The following is a 19164-nucleotide window of genomic DNA, read 5'->3' as shown; positions in this document are numbered from 1 at the left end:
CCACATTTCATCATGTTACAACCAGCAACGTCAATGTATTTATTGGGATTTGATGTAATAGACCAACACAAAGTGGCACATAATTGTGAAGCGAAAGGAAAATGAGAAATGGTTATCAACATTTTTATACAAATATCTGAAAAGTGTGGCGTGCATTTGTATTCAGCCCCCTTTACTCTGATACCCCTAACTAAAATCTAGTGGAATCAATTGCCTTCAGAAGTCACCTAATTAGTAAATAGAGCCCTCCTGTGTGTCATGTAATCTCAGTATAAATACAGCTGGTCTGTGAAGCCCTCAGAGGTTTGCACTCCACAAATCTGGCCTATATAGAAGAGTGGCAAGAAGAAAGCCATTGTTGACAGCCATGAGAAGACCTGTTTGCAGTTTGCAGAAGCCATGTGGGGGACACAGCAAACGTGGAAGAAGGGGCTCTGGTCAGATAAGACCAAAATTCAACTTTGGCCTAAAAGCAAAACGCTAGGTGTGGCGGAAAACTAACATTGCACATCACCCTGAACACACCATCCCCACCGTGAAACATGGTGGTGGCAGCATCATGTGGTGGGAATGTTTTTCTTCAGCAGGGACAGGGAAGCTGGGCAGAGTTGATAGGAAGATAGATGGAGCCAAATACAGGGCAATCTTAGAAGAAAATCTGTTAGAGCCTGCAAAAACTTGAGACCGGGGTGGAGTTTCCCCTTCCAAAAGGACAATGACCCGAAACATCCAGTCAGACCTACAATGGAATGGTTCAGATCAGGGGTCTGTGGGGCACTGTTCCCCCCCACTGACCACCAACCCTAGGGTATTGTTTACGCCCACTGATGCCAGAGCATTTTCTACTCTCACTGGCCACAATCTGGCCCCCCACAAAGTTTGAAGGGCAGTATTTGTAAAAAATGTTGGAATCCATTTCTCATTTTCCTTCCACTTCACAATTATGTGCCACTTTGTGTCGGTCCATCACATCCAATCCCAATAAAATACATTGACGGTTTTGGTTGTAACATGACATGTGGATCATTTCTAGGGGGAGGAAACATTTTCATGGCACGGTATGCCTACCTGGGTTCCAATTTACAGTGCAGGATGGTATCCCTCACTCCATGCTCATCGCCCTACGAGTCCTGATGAAGGGGGAGTGCTGAGCAGAACAAAACCTTTTTAATGGACTTTACAAAGTAGAGTGGCACTCCCTTCTTTTCAATACTTTAGTAAGAAAACACTGAGAAGCGTTCTAATCCATCCTGATTCTTTCCAAAGCTAAAAAAAAAAGTTAAATTGCTCGCGCATACCATTTACTGTCTTTAAAAGTTTTATGAGCTGGAGTTAGGTGTTTGAAAATCTTCAGGAAAGTGTTAAAGTGAGATTTATCCTACCGCATTCTACTATGTGGGACAGACTGGGCGGCACAGTGGCTAAAGGGTCAGCACTTGCTAACCAACCTGGCCTGTGTGGCTACTCCGGTTTCCTCCTACACTCCAAAGACATGCTGGGAGGTGAATTGGCTCTTGTCTATATTGTCCCTAGTATGTGTATGTATGAATGTGAGTTAGGGACCTTAGATTCTACGCCCCTCGGGGGCGGGGACTGATGTGAATGTACAATATATATGTAAAGTGCTGCATAAATTGACGGCGCTGTATAAGTACCTGAAATAAATAAATAAATGCCTGCCTTCAGCTTATAACGGAATCTTCTATTCCTCCTACCAGTCCATCCCCCACAGTTATTACCTTTTGTACCACCAGCCCCTCCCTCTTTATTATTATTATACAGGATTTATATGGCGCCAACACTTTGCTCAGCACTTTACATTATAAAGGGAGACAATACAGCAACAATACAGTTCAATACAAGAGGGTTAGGTGGGCCCTGATCCTGGGAGCTTAAATTCTAAGAAGTATTGATAGTTTAAAAAAAAAAACTCTTAGATGGGCATCTTAGTGAACACAATATACAGGGATTTAGGATGTGGGTTCTTGACATGAGCATGCACACACCCATACAGGTTGAACTGGATGGACTATTGTCTTTATTCAACCTTACTAACCATGTAACTATGCAATTGTGATGCACAGCAGTCTTAGATTGTAAGCTCTGAGGATCAGCGCCCTCCTAGCCCTCTTGTATTGAACTGTATTGTTGCTGTATTGTCTCCCGTTATATTGTAAAGCGCTGAGCAAACTGTTGGTGCCATAAATCCTGTATAATAATAATAAATAAAGACCAAGCGCAATTGATTGAAACTCTGCAACTCCATCATGCAATGTTTCCTGTTATTAGATGCACCCAACATCCTGCCCATACATCCCCCCACCCGCACCGTCTTCCTTTGGGGGGATACATGTCTCTTACCACACCCCGTCCAGAGCTCTAAAGGACAGGAATATCGTCACCATTTGTCCACCTCATATTGTCCTTTCCCAGGACTCAGCAGATGGGTTCTGATATCCTAAACATGGCAGGCTGCAGGAGGAAACAGCTGGGATGACGTCAGGAGGTGACCAGACACGCACGGTAGAGTCTAGCCGGTTTATGGAGAAATCACACTAAAACCGTCCAATTTGATAGAATCATCTGTTGTGTTTCCGCAGTCTGGTCTTCCTCTATGGAGAACTGGAAGTGTACAGTTTCACAATAACGCCTTGATTGAAGGTGATGGCAGGTGACACCATTACGGCACCTCTAATTATGGCATGTTCAGCAAACACACCTTGTGGATTCCACCAGGCCCTCACCTTGTGGATTCCACCAGGCCCTCGGAATGTTCCAGCCATGTGACTATTCTATTTTCTTATATTATTCTTGGACCTTTTGATGCATTGCCAGCCTATTCGTTTTAATGGCTTGCCCTAACACAATGCAATGGATCCTAGTGAAAAAGTGTGAACCTAGCCTTAAAGGTTCGGTCAAGGAGAAGGTGATGGTAGGAATTAAGATTGAGTGTGAGGTGAAGGGCTATGGGAAATTATTTTCTTTTTAGACTTGCTGTGGGTACGGGAAGTCTCACATGTAATGTACGGTGACAATTTTTGGGCATCTACTATAGCTATGTGACGGCCGCTTCCCTTTCCTAATACAGTTTGGCCACTTTTGACATTGTCCCTTCTCTTTGTTCCCAGAGTCCGGTTGACACATTCAGCCATTGTTTGGGCTATTGCACCTGCCATGAAGGCGCTGAATGGCCTTATCAACACGTCTTTTATTGCTGAGGAATAGGCAGCCAGTTGGGAACCAACCAGAATATGAATCGCCTCTGTGGTTATGTCTGTATTGTGGTTTTTTTCACATAGACGTAGGAATGTGCAGGAGGTTAGAGGATCACAGCGTGAAGTCCTAAACTTGTGTTCGTTTTGGTTGTCCAATTACAGACCGGAGAAATTCCGAGCTTCACACATGACTGGATGTTTGGCTTGAACATTTCTTCACCTCAATGCACTTTTGTTAAAGCTTAACTTTGGGAATTATCTGTATGACAGTTACATCGGTCCAGCTTGGCATGATGTAAGTCTTCATATCTCATACCTGATGGGCCATTGGGGAAGCTGACAACCACCTCAGTAGTCAGTGCTACTACAGTGATCACCACTTCTTCTGGGTCCTACTTGGGTTGTATGCCAATGGCTTCCCTTCTGTACACAGAGCACAGGGAGTCTGCTGCTTAGTGCCATCTCCATTCGTGGATGTGTAGCACTATCCCCGCAGAAGCCTCTGGATTTGATTGGGTCCCCCTAAGCTCTGCACAGCCAGGCAACATGCATTTTCCACACTTGAGCATTCAGAGTAAGTAAGCAGTCCTTGAGCTGGCTTTTAGTTGTTTTTTATTAAGGGGTTAACAACTTGGATGGGGTCTAGGGGTATATGGGATGCCCAAGGAACTGCAAACTTCTTAGCAACAATACTGTACAAAAAGGAGGATCAAAAATAGCACCTGTCTCTGCTAAGGAGCACTGAAGTCCCCTTGGTGTACCTCCTCAGACCCCAGATGAATCCTCCTCTTCATCTAGCTGCACTGAGGGTAACCCTGGGTAAGGGATTCCAAGATCTGCCTGGTAAGTAGCACTGGATGAAAATTAGTTGGGTCTTGCACCTGACTGTCCTCTCCCTTCTTTGGTCCATGGGGTGTAGAAGTACTCACACTGTCCTCTCCTGTCAGCTTAATGGGTTGGTAGCTGCTTTCAGGTCTTTTGCTGGGCTGGCTCCTTCCATGCTGCTCAGGATGTCCTCCTTAGGAGACTTTGGGCAGTGGAGATCCTCCTTTCCACCAGCAACCAGCCTGCAGGTAGGCACCCCTCTTTGGGGCCCCCTCCCAGGTTCCATAATCCAATCCAGCCTTCACTTAACCCATATTCCACTCGACTCCCCTGCAAATTTAAGGTTTGTCCTCCTAGCTGGGGATTGACCAAGGTTCCTCCTTCTCCCCTCCTCCACCCCTCTTCCAGAACTCTCTAAGTTTTTGGAAGGGCTCCAGAACCCCTGCCCTGTACAGCCTTTCAGCCTGTCCTGAGGTGACCTCACTACCTTACTCCCAGGCTGACTCATCCCAGGCTGCTACCCAGCTTCTATCTAATAAAAAACCCCCCAAAAAGCCTGTCTAGCTAAACCTAGAGATCCTCCTTTCCAGCAATCAGCCTGTAGGTAGGCTCCCCTCCTTGGGGCCCCCTCCCAGGCTCCACAATCCAGCCTTCACTTAACCCATCTGCCACCCGACTCCCCCGCATATTTAAGGTTTTTCCTTGGTGACCATGCCCAGCCTCCTGCCTGGGAACTGACCAAGGTTCCTCAAACATGCAGATCTTGGCCTTCTCCCCTCCTCCATCCCTCTTCCAGAAATCTCTAAGTTTCTGGAAGGGTGGGAGGGCTCCAGAACCCCTGACTTGTAGAGCCTTCTAGCCTGTACTGATGTGAACTCACTACCTTACTCCCAGGCTGACTCATCCCAGGATGCAATCCAGCCTCTATCTAATTAAAAAAAAACCCAACAAAGCCTGTCTAGCTAAACCTAGAGGGTGCTACAGAATGTTTTGTATTTTTTTTTTCCAGTAAATACAAGGCATTCTCTGATGAGGCAAAGATTGTGATGTTACCGCCCCTCCTCTCCACCGCATCCATTCAGTGAATCTCTTGTATTCATTGAAAAAAATATAAAGCATTCTATGAATGGCAGCATTGCCAATCAAATGACCCCCTGGGGTCAGTGTGCAGAGGGGAAGTCACTTGCACAGAACCTAAGCAGGATCCAGAAGACCACAGTGATCACTGTAGTAGCACCAACTACTACAGTGACTTCCAGCCTTCTCAGTGGCCCCTCAGGTTTGAGATTTGCATACTTTGTGCCAAGTTGGACCCATGTTAAGTATGCAATAAAGATCAAACCTGGTGTTCAGTCTTTGTGTTGAGCTAGACATACGTAAATGCACCTCCGCACCTACCCCCCACCCCCCACCCACCCTCTATAACATGCCACAGCTTTATTTCTTCTTATTACCTTGGCTTGGAAAATTCTTGAAGGGGCAGCTGCTGGAAGATGAGTTCCTAATGATGTAGGCTCACCCCCACAACTACATCTCCCTACATTCGGTGTATGGGTAGGATAACAGATCACTCTTCAGAACACCTTCTGTCTGTTGGATAAAAACACAAACCTCATTCCGGAAGGAAAATGTTTTGGGGAAGAATGGGAAGTCAGCCAGTTGCAGTCTTTGCCTCTGTTGGGGACCATGTCCCAAGGGAGGATATAGACAGCAATGCAAACCTAAAAAGCTGAAAGCTAAACTCTGGGCACACTGTAATATATAAAAGACACAAAAGACTACAGCTCTGCACTCATTCACATATCATTAGGTACATTTTTGTGAAATGCCAATAGTGTAAATACCTGAGCTCAACTAGACATCAAACACCTCATGCAAACAGAGCTCAGACTGGAAGGGCATCACCGGGATCGGGTGTGCTCCTGGCAAATGTGCCGACTAGGAACATGCTGATAGGAAGAGAGAGCAAAACAAGCAGAGAGATCACCTTATCAATCTTCTGCTGCTCTTTCACTGTCCAGTCAGCAGGCTGGAGACAGAGACAATGCCACAATATTAGTTAATTGTACCGGAGTATGTGGGGTCGTCTGCCTGCCTGTGCTGGGCATCGGAGCCTTTAACTCCTCTCCAGTCTGTCCAAAACTAACAAAAAAAATGTGATGAGTGGGATGTAATTTGGGGGTCATTTTAACCCAGCGTCATCTCCCTCGACTCCCTAGATTGCTAATTGTGTTTATTGCTGGATTCGTTTAACAGAAAACGATTTTGCTCTGCAAAATCCTCCCATTTCCTTGAAGGAAAGAAAGATCTGACTCCTCGGGGTCCACACCCAGTGCTCAGACGTTCCTCCTTATACATCTGTGCTGACTTACATAACTGTCCGTGGTCACTAAATGGCTTCATAACGCTCAGTGCTCTGGAGGTTTCAGTTCTTTCAAACATTTCAGTGATGACTCAGAGGTAGTGAGGTAAGTACTTGGAAACGTTTGAGGAAACACACTGAAATAACATGGGTATCCAGGGACGCTAACAAGGTCGAAGAGCTTATTTCAGGAAAACAAAACCAAAGCACAAAGTGCTCCAGCACTATAAAAAGAGTAATTAAAATGAAATGATTGCACTCACGGATAAACGTTTTGTAATTCTTGAATCCAGTGGATATCTCCATCATGCTGCTTATAGCTATAGGCATGGAAGAAGTGGAATAGGATGGTATCAATGGTTTGTGATACACCTGACCCCTGCACTCTGTATATCACATACTCCTCACCCTTGCACACTGATCATTACATACTTCAGACCCCTGCACTCTGTACATTACATATTCCTGACCCCTGCACTCTGTACATAACATACTCCTGACCCCTGCACTCTGTACATCACATACTCCTAACCCTTGCATGCTGTACATTACATACTCCTGACCCCTGCACTCTGTACATTACATACTCCTGGCACCTGCACTCTGTACATTATATACTCCTGGCACCTGCACTCTGTATATTATAGACACCTGACTCCCTGCACTCTGTAAATTATAGACACCTGACCTCCTGCACTTTGTACAGTACATACTCCAGACCCTTGCACTCTGTACATTACATACTCCTGGCACCTGCACTCTGTACATTACATACTCCTGGCACCTGCACTCTGTACATTACATACTCCTGACCCCTGCACTCTGTACATTACATACTCCTGACCCCTGCACTCTGTACATCACATACTCCTGACCCCTGCACTCTGTACATCACATACTCCTAACCCTTGCACGCTGTACATTACATACTCCTGACCCCTGCACTCTGTACATTACATACTCCTGACCCCTGCACTCTGTACATTACATACTCCTGACACCTGCACTCTGTTCATTACATACTCCTGATGCCTGCATTCTGTACATTACATACTCCTCGCACCTGCACTCTGTACATTACATACTCCTGGCACCTGCACTCTGTACATTATATACTCCTGGCACCTGCACTCTGTATATTATAGACACCTGACTCCCTGCACTCTGTAAATTATAGACACCTGACCTCCTGCACTTTGTACAGTACATACTCCAGACCCTTGCACTCTGTACATTACATACTCTTGGCACCTACACTCTGTACATTACATACTCCTGGCACCTGCACTCTGTACATACAGACACCCGACCCCCTGCACTCTGTATGTTACATACTCCTGACCCCAGCCCTATGTACATTACACATGCCTGACTCCTGCATGCCATACATTGCATACTCCTCACCCCAGCCCTATGTACATTATATATGCCTGACTCCTGCATGCCATACATTGCATACTCCTCACCCCAGCCCTATGTACATTATATATGCCTGACTCCTGCATGCTGTACATTACATACTCCTCACCCCTGCACTCTGTGGATGTCCTACATGTGTGGATGTTGCTGCGTTATATAAAACTATTAGAAAAGCTTTTCACATTTTAGAGTGGGGTGCCTCAAGACTGTCCATAATTTTAAAGGGTGCCCTGGGACTGTCCATAATTTAAAGGGTGGCTAGGGATTGTCCGTAATTTTAAAGGGTGCCTTGAATGAAAAATGTTGAGAAACATTGGTCTAAGTACAAGATGGATTCTTGTATATGTCAACCGTCCAAGACTTGGATGGGTTATTCCAGATGTTGATTGTTCATCTTGTTTTTGGACAATCAACATCTGCACATTCCATGGTGATTAGATTGAGGAGATGGTGCTACCTGTGTAAATATAAATGCTGGGGTATCTTCTTGACGCTCATCGGAACTGAAGAAGTGGTTTGGAGAAACCTCTTCAATATCAACCAACATTGTCCCAGAACAATATGGATTCTTGTAGTTGTCAATCATCCAAGACTAGGATGGGTTCCTGCAGATGTTGATTGTCCATCTTCTTCTTGGACACTCAACATCTACACATTCCATGGTGGCTGGATTGAGGTGTTGGTGCTACCTGTATGGCTATAAATGCTGTGGTATCTTCCTGACACTCATTAGAAGTGAGGAGGTGGCTTGGATAAGCTACAAAATGTCTTCATTGTCAATCAACATTGTCTAAGCACAAGATGAATTCTTGCAGATGTCAATCATCCAAGACTAGGATGGGTTCTTGCAGATGTTGATTGTTCATCCTATATTTGGACAGTCAACATCTACACATTCCATGGTGATTGAATTGAGGTGTTGGTGCTACCTGTGGGGATTCAAATCCTGAGGTATCTTCCTGAATCTTAGTAGAACTGAGGAGGCGGCTTGGATAAGCTATGAAATGTCTTCATCATCAACCAACATTGTCCAAGAACAGGATGGGTTCTTGTAGATGTTGATTGTATATCTTGTATTCTTGGAAAATCAACAGCTACACCTTCCATGGTGATTTGCTTAAGGTGTTGGTTTATACCAGTGTAGACATAAATGTTGGGGTATCTTCCTGAAACTTTCAGGAATGGATAAAGTGGCTTGGATAAGCGACAAAATGTCATCAACATGCATCTGCATTGTCCAAGAACATAAATAGATACTTGTAGATGTTGAATGTCCAAGCCCAGGATGGCTTCTTGTAGATGTTGAATGTCCAAGCCCAGGATGGCTTCTTGTAGATGTTGAATGTCCAAGCCCAGGATGGCTTCTTGTAGATGTTGAATGTCCAAGCCCAGGATGGCTTCTTGTAGATGTTGAATGTCCAAGCCCAGGATGGCTTCTTGTAGATGTTGAATGTCCAAGCCCAGGATGGCTTCTTGTAGATGTTAAATGTCCAAGCCCAGGATGGCTTCTTGTAGATGTTGAATGTCCAAGCCCAGGATGGCTTCTTGTAGATGTTAAATGTCCAAGCCCAGGATGGCTTCTTGTAGATGTTAAATGTCCAAGCCCAGGATGGCTTCTTGTAGATGTCAAATGCCCAATCCCAGGATGGCTTCTTGTAGATGTTGGATGTCCAAGCCCAGGATTTCTTCTTGTAGATGTTGAATGTCCAAGCCCAGAATGGCTTCTTGGAGATGTTGATTATCCTTCCTGTTCTTGGAGAATACAAATCTAGACATTCCACGCTAATTGGGTTAAGGCATTGGTGCTGGCTGTGTGGATATAAATGGTGGAGTATTTTCCTGACACTCAATGGAACTGAAGAAGTGACTTGGAGAAGGTACAAAACACCAACAATATACAACAAGTCCAGTTAAACTAGACTAACCACTACTGGCTATACCATGGCAGTTGAATGAAAACTTTCACAGATATTTTAGAGACCTTATTTTATTTTTGTCTGAGCTGTCTTCATTTTTGCTCTTTCCTAGACAGAGTAAAGGTCAAGCTCATCTGTGGAGATATCTCTTCATACGATGACGTCCGAGAGGTCCTGAGTGGAAGCCATCTGGTCATACACACAGCTAGCCTGGTGGATGTCTGGGGACGGGTACCACCAAGTAAAATCACTGAAGTCAATGTGACAGGTAAGAGGACCCACGGTTTAGGAATGCAATTTTAATTAGTGGAGCACAGCCTGATTGATAAATGACTCTATTCTCCATCCTGGTTGCCCCATCTGATACATCCCGAAGTACGCCATTATAGTTTGCTGTGTAGAAAATGCAGTCAAATGCTCCCCATCATTGGCACCAACCCCCTTATCCTAAGCTCCTCCCTACCACCAGGGACTCTTACTGGTGTGTAAGTAGAGTCTACACAGTGTTGGACCAGGGGGCAAGAGGATACTTGGCCCACCTTCCTTTACAACCCATTGCTTCTGTTCCATTGGTAAAAAACGCGTTATCCTAGTCCACACCACCCCGCTCCTCTGCTGAGTAATGTGAACTCATATCCTACAGTCTCTAATGACATGAAACACCAGCAAAGCACCCCATAACCAGAGATCATGTGATCAGTGGTGTATTTAGGTTTTGTGCTGCACAAAACTCGTCTGCCTCTACGGACACCAACCAACACCACCCCCCTTCCCCCTCCTGTGGAGAGAGCCTGACACCAACAACACCCCTGCCCCCCACCTGGGAGATCCTTCCACTAACCCCCCTGGCAATAGAGAGAAAAAGACACTCGTCTTCACAGCTCCGGACATCCCCGGGAACGACAGTCAGGCTCTACATACACCATCAAGCAGCCCGCAGCCTCTCTTGGATCCCACCTGGTTCCTATGGCATGCATGTCCCTTCTTTCATCCCTTCTTCTGGGGGGGGGGGGTGCTGCCCCCCTGAAAAATGCCACCCTAGGCAAGTGCCTTGTGGTAAATACGCCCCTGCATGTGATCTAGGCTTCATAGGCACTAGGTTACTTGACTCTTCCTAGTAACTGCCATTTTCTATCAATGGAAAGTAAAAGGTATTTTTTTTTCCTAAATATATAACTTTATTTGTTCCTGTCCACGTGAACGCTATTAGGTTAATGTAAAGCGTGATTTTCTTTTTTTATTTGAATTTTTATTTTGGATCTGCTTTAGTTTGATTGGCTCCATAAATTTCACATTCTTTCCTTCTGCTAGTGGCCGCCAGCATGGGAGCTCACAAACTTTTCCAGAATGCCCCCCCCCCCCCTCCCAGGAATGGAAAACATTTGAAGTTCAACTATTTAACAAGGGGATTTCCACAGTGCCATGTGGCCAGGAAAACATAAGCCTTATCCCTGTCATCTGTGGCTCTACGGCAGGATTAAAAATAGACCGAAAATATGTGTCTGGCCCACAAATGGGACGCAACTCAAAGATCTAAAGCCGGGTACGCATGCGCGGTGTTCATCATTCAACCAGGTGGTTGGGAGAAACAAGGCTGACAATCGATCCCTGAATCCACATAAATGATGTAGGTGCAGGGATCTCTCCTGCTGTGCTGTATTCTGACAGCAGGGACCCCCCCCCCCACCCCCACCCACCAGAATACACAGATTAGCACAGCACCCATTGGCTACATGCTCCGACTGAATGCTGTTTTTCCAGCGAGAACGTGCGCCCCAAACCGGTCATTAGACCGGGCTTCTGTTGAAGAGAAAGGAGCACATGAGTACTGAAAGTCAGCCGGTTCAGCAGGAACCATCCGACTTTCAACACGCGGGACACCTGCTTAATGATTAGTGGTGGGAGTATATTATGTACAGCACAGCGGAGAGGTATAGTATATACAGAACATTGACATTGTACAGGGTTGAGAGGTATACTATGTACATCACAGTGTCCAGATTGGGGAGGTATAGTATGTACAGCACAGTGTATAGAATGGAGAGAATTACCGTGTACAGCACAGTGTACAGAGTGGAGAGGTATAATATGTACAGCACAATGTACAGGGTGAAGAGGTATAATGTGTACAGCACAGTGTATAAAGTGGAGAGGTATAATATGTACAGCACAGTGTATAAAGTGGAGAGGTATAATATGTACAGCACAGTGTATACAGTGGAGAGGTATAATGTGTACAGCACAGTGTATAGAATGTAGAGGTATAATGTGTACAGCACAGTGTATAGAATGTAGAGGTATAATGTGTACAGCACAGTGTATAAAGTGGAGAGGTATAATGTGTACAGCACAGTGTACAGAGTGGAGAGGTATAATATGTACAGCACAATGTACAGGGTGAAGAGGTATAATGTGTACAGCACAGTGTATAAAGTGGAGAGGTATAATGTGTACAGCACAGTGTATAGAGTGGAGAGGTATAATGTGTACAGCACAGTGTATAGAATGTAGAGGTATAATGTGTACAGCACAGTGTATAAAGTGGAGAGGTATAATGTGTACAGCACAGTGTATAGAGTGGAGAGGTATAATGTGTACAGCACAGTGTAAGGATCGGAGAAGTATAATATGTTCAGCACAGTGTATATTGTGAAGAAGTATAATATGTACAACACAGTGTACAGAGGGGAGAGGTATAATGTGTACAGCACAATGTACAGGGTGAAGAGGTATAATATTTACAGCACATTGTATAGAGTGGAGAGGTATAATGTGTACAGCACAGTGTAAGGAGTGGAGAAGTATAATATGTATAGCACAGTGTACAGAGGGGAGAGGTATAATATGTACAGCACAGTGTACAGAGTGGAGAGGTATATTATGTACAGCACAGTGTACATAGTTGAAAGGTATAATATATAGCGGACATTGTACAGGGTGAAGCGGTATACTATGTACAGCACAGTGTACAGAGTGGAGAGGTAAAACATGTACAGCATAGTGTACAGAGTGGAGAAGTATAATATGTACAGCGCAGTGTATATTGTGATGAAGTATAACATGTACAGCACAGTGTACAGAGTGGAGAGGTATAATATGTACAGCACAGTGTAAAGAGTGGAGAGGTATAATATATACAGCACAGTGTACAGAGGGGAGAGGTATAATATGTACAGCATAGTGTACAGAGTGGAGAGGTATAATTTATACAGGCCATTGTACAGGATGAAGAGGTATAATATGTACAGCATAGTGTACAGAGTGGAGAGGTATAAAATGTACATACAGCACAGTGTACATAGTGGAGTGGTATAATATATAGCGGACATTGTACAGGGTGAAGAGGTATATTATGCACAGAACAGTGTACAGAGTGGAGAGGTACCGTATACTATGTGCAGCACAGTGTCCAGAATGTAGAGATATAGTATATACAGCACAATGTATAGAATGGAAATAATTACTATGTACAACACAGTGTACAGAGTGAAGAGGTATAATATTTACAACTCAATGTACAGAGTGGAGAGGTATATTTTGTAGAATTCAGGGTACATGGTGGAGAGGTATAATATGCACAGTGTAGTGTACAGAGTGGAGTGATGTGAAATACAGTGCAGTGCTTATGTACAGCACAGTGTTCAGTGTGGAGTGGTATATGAAGCACAGTGCTGAATGCTGTGTAGTTCTGTACAGTGCAGCATACAGAGTGCGGTGTGTAGAGTATGTACAATACAGGATATAATTTGTGACATTTCAGTGTATGCAATGTACTCTGCTCATAAGGAATCTGGTCCTCTGAAGTATGTGACTTACAGCACAGCGTATAGCATGTGGTGGCCCACAGTGTGAAATGCACATTGTAGCACACTTAGTGTGCAATTGTACAGTATGGCACAGCATATGGATATGGAATATCATGCTTCAGAGTATGACTGGCCATTCCTTCCTATTCGTTTATAATTCATAACCAATTCCTCTCTCCACACAAGGGAGGTGGACGGGGGTGCCCCCTGTGCTGGGACACTGTATTGACTGGATGCCTGCATCCACTGCGATGATCGTTGGAAAACCTTCCAATGAGTCCCTTCCAAGAAGTCCAATAAATAATCGACCAGCTTCTGCAATGAAGAGTGCGTGGTATAGATTGTGCAGACCCACTCTGTGACACGTACAGCACAGTATATAGAGTATGGCTGTGCAGAGGATGTAATGTACAGCGTAGCATACAGAATGTGGTGCTTTACAGAATGCAGTGTACAGTGAAGTGTATGTAGCATGGTAGTCCAGCATATACAGTGTGGGGTCCATAGCATGTTATGTACAGCACAATGTATAGAGTGACTGATCGTGATAATTAACGGGCAGCGGAGTGTATGGGTAGGTCAGTCCATCGTATTCAATGTACAGTGCAGTTCCTACATATAGCTCAATGCGGGGAAAGGGAATTTTCCATTCTGTGTAGTCAGGTGGAGTTTTCCTGTTTAGTGTGATATAATTGTCAACTGATAAACTCTTCCCACATCCACCAGGAAACCGAATATAAATACTTGGTATATAAATAGTCCTGTGTGGTAAGTTAGAACGAGCCTTGCAGATGGACATTACTATCTATGTCATATATATATATATATATATATATATACACTATATTGCCAGACGTGTTGGCCCCGCCCTCTCAATCATGTGATTCAGGTGCTCCAATCCCCTCCATGGACACAGGTGTATACAATCAAGCCCCTAGGCATGCAGACGGCTTCTACAAACATTGGTGAAAGAATGGGTCGCTCTCAGGAGCTCAGTGACTCCAAGCGTGGTCCCGTGATAGGTGGTCACCTGGGCAATAAGTCCATCCGTGACATTTCCCGGCTACTAAATATTCTACGCTCAACTGTTAGTGGGATTATAACAAAGTGGAAGCGACTGGGAACAACGGCCACTCAGCCACCAAGTGGTAGGCCACATCACATGACAGGGCGGGGTCAACGCATGCTGAAGTGCACAGTGCGCAGAAGTCGCCAACTGTCTGCAGAGTCAATAGCTAAAGACCTCCAAACTTGGTGTGGCCTTCAGATGAGCCCAACAACAGTGTGTAGAGAGCTCCATGGAATGGGTTTCCATGGCCGAGCAGCTGCATCCAAGCCTTCCATCACCAAGTGCAATGCAAAGTGTTGGATGCCGTGGTGTAAAGCACGCCGCCACTGGACTCGAAAGCAGGGGAGATGTGTTCTCTGGAGGGACCAATCACACTTCTCTGTTTGTTGATCCGATGGACATGTCTGGGTTTGGTGGTGGCCAGGAGAACGATACTTGCCTGACTGCATTGTGCCAAGTGTAAAGTTTGGTGGAGGGGGGATTATGGTGTGGGGTTGTTTTTCAGGGGTTGGGCTTAGCCCCTTAGTTCCAGTGAAGGGAACTTTTAAGGTGACATTTTGGACAATTTCATGCTCCCAACTTTGTGGGAAGAGTTTGGGGATGGCCCCTTCCTGTTCCAACATGACTGCCCACCAGTGCACAAAGCAGGGTCCATAAAGACATGGAGACATGGAGGAGCCAGTTTGGGGTGGAGGAACTTGACTGTCCTGCACAGAGTCCTGACCTCAACCCCATAGAACACCTTTGGGATGAATTAGAGTGGAGACTGCGAGCCAGGCCTCCTCCCCCGACATCAGTGCCTGACCTGACAAATGTGCTTCTGGAAGAATGGTCCAACCTTCCCATAGACACCCTCCTAAACCTTGTGGACGGCCTTCCCAGAAGAGTTGAAGCTGTTATAGCTGCAAAGGGCGGGGCCAACTCAATATTGAACCCTACGGACTAAGACTGGGGGTCCATTAAAGGTCATGTGTATGGAAAGGGCGGGGCCAACTCAACATTGAACCCTACAGACTAAGACTGGGGGGCCTTTAAAGGTCATGTGTGGAAAGGCCGATGGCCCAATACTTTGCCAAATTTGTATCAATATACTACTTAATTGGCATAAGACACTTCATTTAAATATGATTCAGTGGAGAAGGCTGAAGGAACCCTGGCAGAGGAAGGCTTGTATAGAGTGTGGGGTCCATAGCATGCCATGTACAGCACAGTGTATGGAGTGACTGATCATGGAATTTAATGGACTGTAGAGTGTATGGAGTAGGTCAGCCCATAGTAATCTGTCTACAGCTCAATATCCATCAATGCGGGGAAATAAGAATTCTCCATGCCCATGGACATTCTATATAGTCAGAGGGCGTTTATTCTGTTTAGTATGACTTAAAGTGTATCTAAACCCAAAAAACAAAAATTGAGCGTATTGCAGCATACAGGTCCATAGATGTGGTGGCTGCATTCCTTTTTTCTTTCTTTTTTTTTTCCCTCTTACTTTCACTTGATAATCCCACCATTAACCTACTTCCTGTCTTAGAGTGACAACTGTACTGAGTAGCATTGTCACCGGAGGGCCGAAAGTTTGTTATGGCTACAAAAAGAAATGTAATCTCCAAACACGGAAAGGTTTCTTCACAGTAAGAGCTGTGAGAATGTGGAATAGACTCCCTCAGTTGGTTGTTGCCAGCTCAGTGGATTGCTGTAGGAAAGTCCTGGATTGTTTCTTGGATACACAGAATATAACTGGATATAACATTTATAGGGAAAGTTGATCCAGGGAATATCCGATTGCCTCTTCGGGGGATCAGGAAGGAATTGTTTCCCTGCAGGAGCAAATTGGATCGTGCTTTGCTGGGTTTTTTGCCTTCCTCTGGATCAGCTGTGGGTGTAGGATTATAACTTTTTTTTATGGTTGAACTGGATGGACTTTTGTCTTTTTTCAGCCAGACTAACTATATCACCTCCCTCTCTTCTTTATAACAGGGGGAGGTGTTTTGTAGTTTACAGGGATAGCAGGGAACAATGCTACCCGATAACAGTCCAGAGGCAGAGAGCACAGGAAATTATCAGCTCACACTTTCCGATTGGATAAACAGCTGTTTTTTTTTTTTTTGTGGTTTATTTTTTGCATTCGTCAAAAAGATATAATAAAACATTTTATATTTTTAACATAATGAGAGGAAGCAAATAAGAGAAATGTATTGTTACGGTTTACATACACTGTCATGTAAAGCCAATAAACTCCTCCCACATCTAGGGAGGAAACGTATTAAATGGAAATACTTTGTTACATTAAAAGTTTCATAAAGTAAGTTTTATAATGAGCTCCACAGGTGCAGATTACGATCTACGTGACTCTTCCCTTTCTGCTTCTCAGATGTTTAATATATAGATATTAACCCCTCGCCTACCAGGCACTTATACCCCCTTATTTACCAGGCCAATTTACAGCTTTCAGCGCTGCCGCACTTTGATTGACAATTGCGCGGTCGTGCAACATTGTACCCATATGAAATTTTGATCATTTTTTTCTCACAAATAGAGCTTTCTTTTGGTGGTATTTACTCCCCGCTGGGCGCTTTACTTTTTGCGCTATAAAAAAAAAAAATGCAAAAAATTTGAAAAAAAAAAACGTTTCTTTGTTTCTATTATAAAATTTTTCAAACAGGTATTTTTTCTCCTTCACTGATGTGCGTTGATGAGGCAGCACTGATGGGCACTGATAGGCGGCACTGATGGGCACTGATAGGCAGCACTAAAGGGCACTGATAGGCAGTACTAATGAGGTGGCACGGATAGGCGGCACTGATAGACAGCACTAATGAGGTGTCACGGATAGGCGGCACTAATATGCAGCACTGATAGGCGGCACTGATAGGTGACACTGATGATGGGTACTGATAGACGGCACTGACTGGCATCACTGCTGGGCACTGACTGGCGGCACTGACTGGCACAACCCCTGGGCACTGAGTGGTGGCACTGACTGGCAGCACTGCTGGGCTGCACTGGTGGGTGGCACTGGTGGGCAGCACTGGTGGGTGGGCACAGGTGGGTGGCACTGGTGGGCACAGGTGGGTGGGCACAGGTGGGTGCACTGCTGGGCACAGGTGGGTGGCACTGGTGGGCACAGGTGGGTGGGCACAGGTGGGTGCACTGCTGGGCACAGGTGGGTGGCACTGCTGGGCACATGTAGGTGGCACTGCAGAGTGGCACAGGTGGGTGCACTGCTGGGCACAGGTGGGTGATCTGCTGGGCACAGGTGGGCGGAGCTAGTGGGCGCACTGCTGGGCGGAACTTGCGGGTGGCACTGTTGGGCACCGATCATCAGGGCACTGATCATCAGTGGCCCTGATGATCGGTGCCGATCCCCGCTCTGACAACTGCCGGTTCTCGGCAGTACTTTCCTCACGATCTGACAGCGTGAGGAAAGTGCAGCCGAGAACCGGCACTTGCATTTCCCTGTGATCAGCATGTCATTGGACACCGCTGATCAAGTGGTAAAAGGCCGCTGTGATTGGCCTTTTACCACATCACGTGATCAGCTGTGTCCGTAGGACACAGCGATCACGGAGATCGCCGGGTGCGCGCCCCCTGGGGCGCGCAGGAGAGCGCGTTCTGGGAGGACGTCATATGACGTCCACTCAGAACTGGCCGGCCGCAGTTTAGCCGTCATTTGGCTATCTGCGGTCGGCAGGTAGTTAATGTATCAATCTTCTTCTTGTCTGACACAAGAGACTTCATATAAATGGGATTCATTAGAGATGGTTACATAGTTATAGTTAAACAAGCCTGAACAAAGAAACATAAACACAAAAAGCACGCGTCCAGAACCAGACATCCCACATCATACAGAGCCGTACTAACCAGTCCATCCAGTCCATGGACTACCAGCATACAGAATGTAAACATAAACAGACTAAGGAAAAATATGTACTGTATAGAAATAGATACAGAGCGGTAACATAAGTATCGAACACGTCACCATTTGTCTGTATAAATATATTTCTAAAGGTGCTATTGACATGAAATGTTCACCACATGTCGGTAACAACCCATGCAATCCATACATACAAAGAAACCAAAACAAATAAGTTCAGAAATTAAGTTATATGTAATAAAATGTAATGACAGAGGGAAAAAGTATTGAACACATTTTATTTATTTATTTATCGAGTTTATATAGCGCCAAAGGGTTTGCTCAGCGCTGTACAATAGAGGGGGTACAGTAAAACAGTACAGTAACATCAAACAGCACACGAGGGGTTAGAGGGCCCTACTCTTTCGAGCTTACAATCTAGGAGGAAGGGGGTAGAGGTACAGGAGGAAATGGCTGTGGGGGATGGAGTGGTAGGAGGAGGGAAGGGCAGCGGCTGTTAGGTGAGGGTGGGGTAGGCTTCCCTGAAGAGGTGGGTTTTCAGGGAGCGCCTGAAGGTGAGGAGGGAAGGTGACAGTCTGATGGATTGGGGTAGTGAGTTCCAGAGGATGGGGGGGGACCTGGAGAAGTCTTGCAGTCGTGCGTGGGAGGAGGAGACCAGGGAGCAAGATAGAAGGAGGT

The 19164-nt window shown here is 45.4% G+C and overlaps 1 protein-coding gene across 1 annotated transcript in view; it reads left to right on the top strand.

The window, feature by feature from the left end:
• HSD3B7 (hydroxy-delta-5-steroid dehydrogenase, 3 beta- and steroid delta-isomerase 7) overlaps positions 1-19164 on the top strand; it is a 79047-nt gene that overhangs the window by 45432 nt on the left and 14451 nt on the right. Inside the window, exon 3 of the mRNA XM_089657845.1 lies at positions 9850-10005. Coding sequence (XP_089513971.1) covers positions 9850-10005 — 156 coding nt within the window. The remainder of the gene's footprint in view (positions 1-9849; positions 10006-19164) is intronic.

This window comes from Staurois parvus, unplaced genomic scaffold (assembly GCF_062004578.1).
Source record: "Staurois parvus isolate SC_StPar_1 unplaced genomic scaffold, SC_StPar_1.0 ptg001035l, whole genome shotgun sequence".
NCBI classification, from domain to species: domain Eukaryota; kingdom Metazoa; phylum Chordata; class Amphibia; order Anura; family Ranidae; genus Staurois; species Staurois parvus.
Note: the sequence above shows the minus strand (reverse complement) of the source record. Positions and strands in the feature narration are given on the sequence as shown.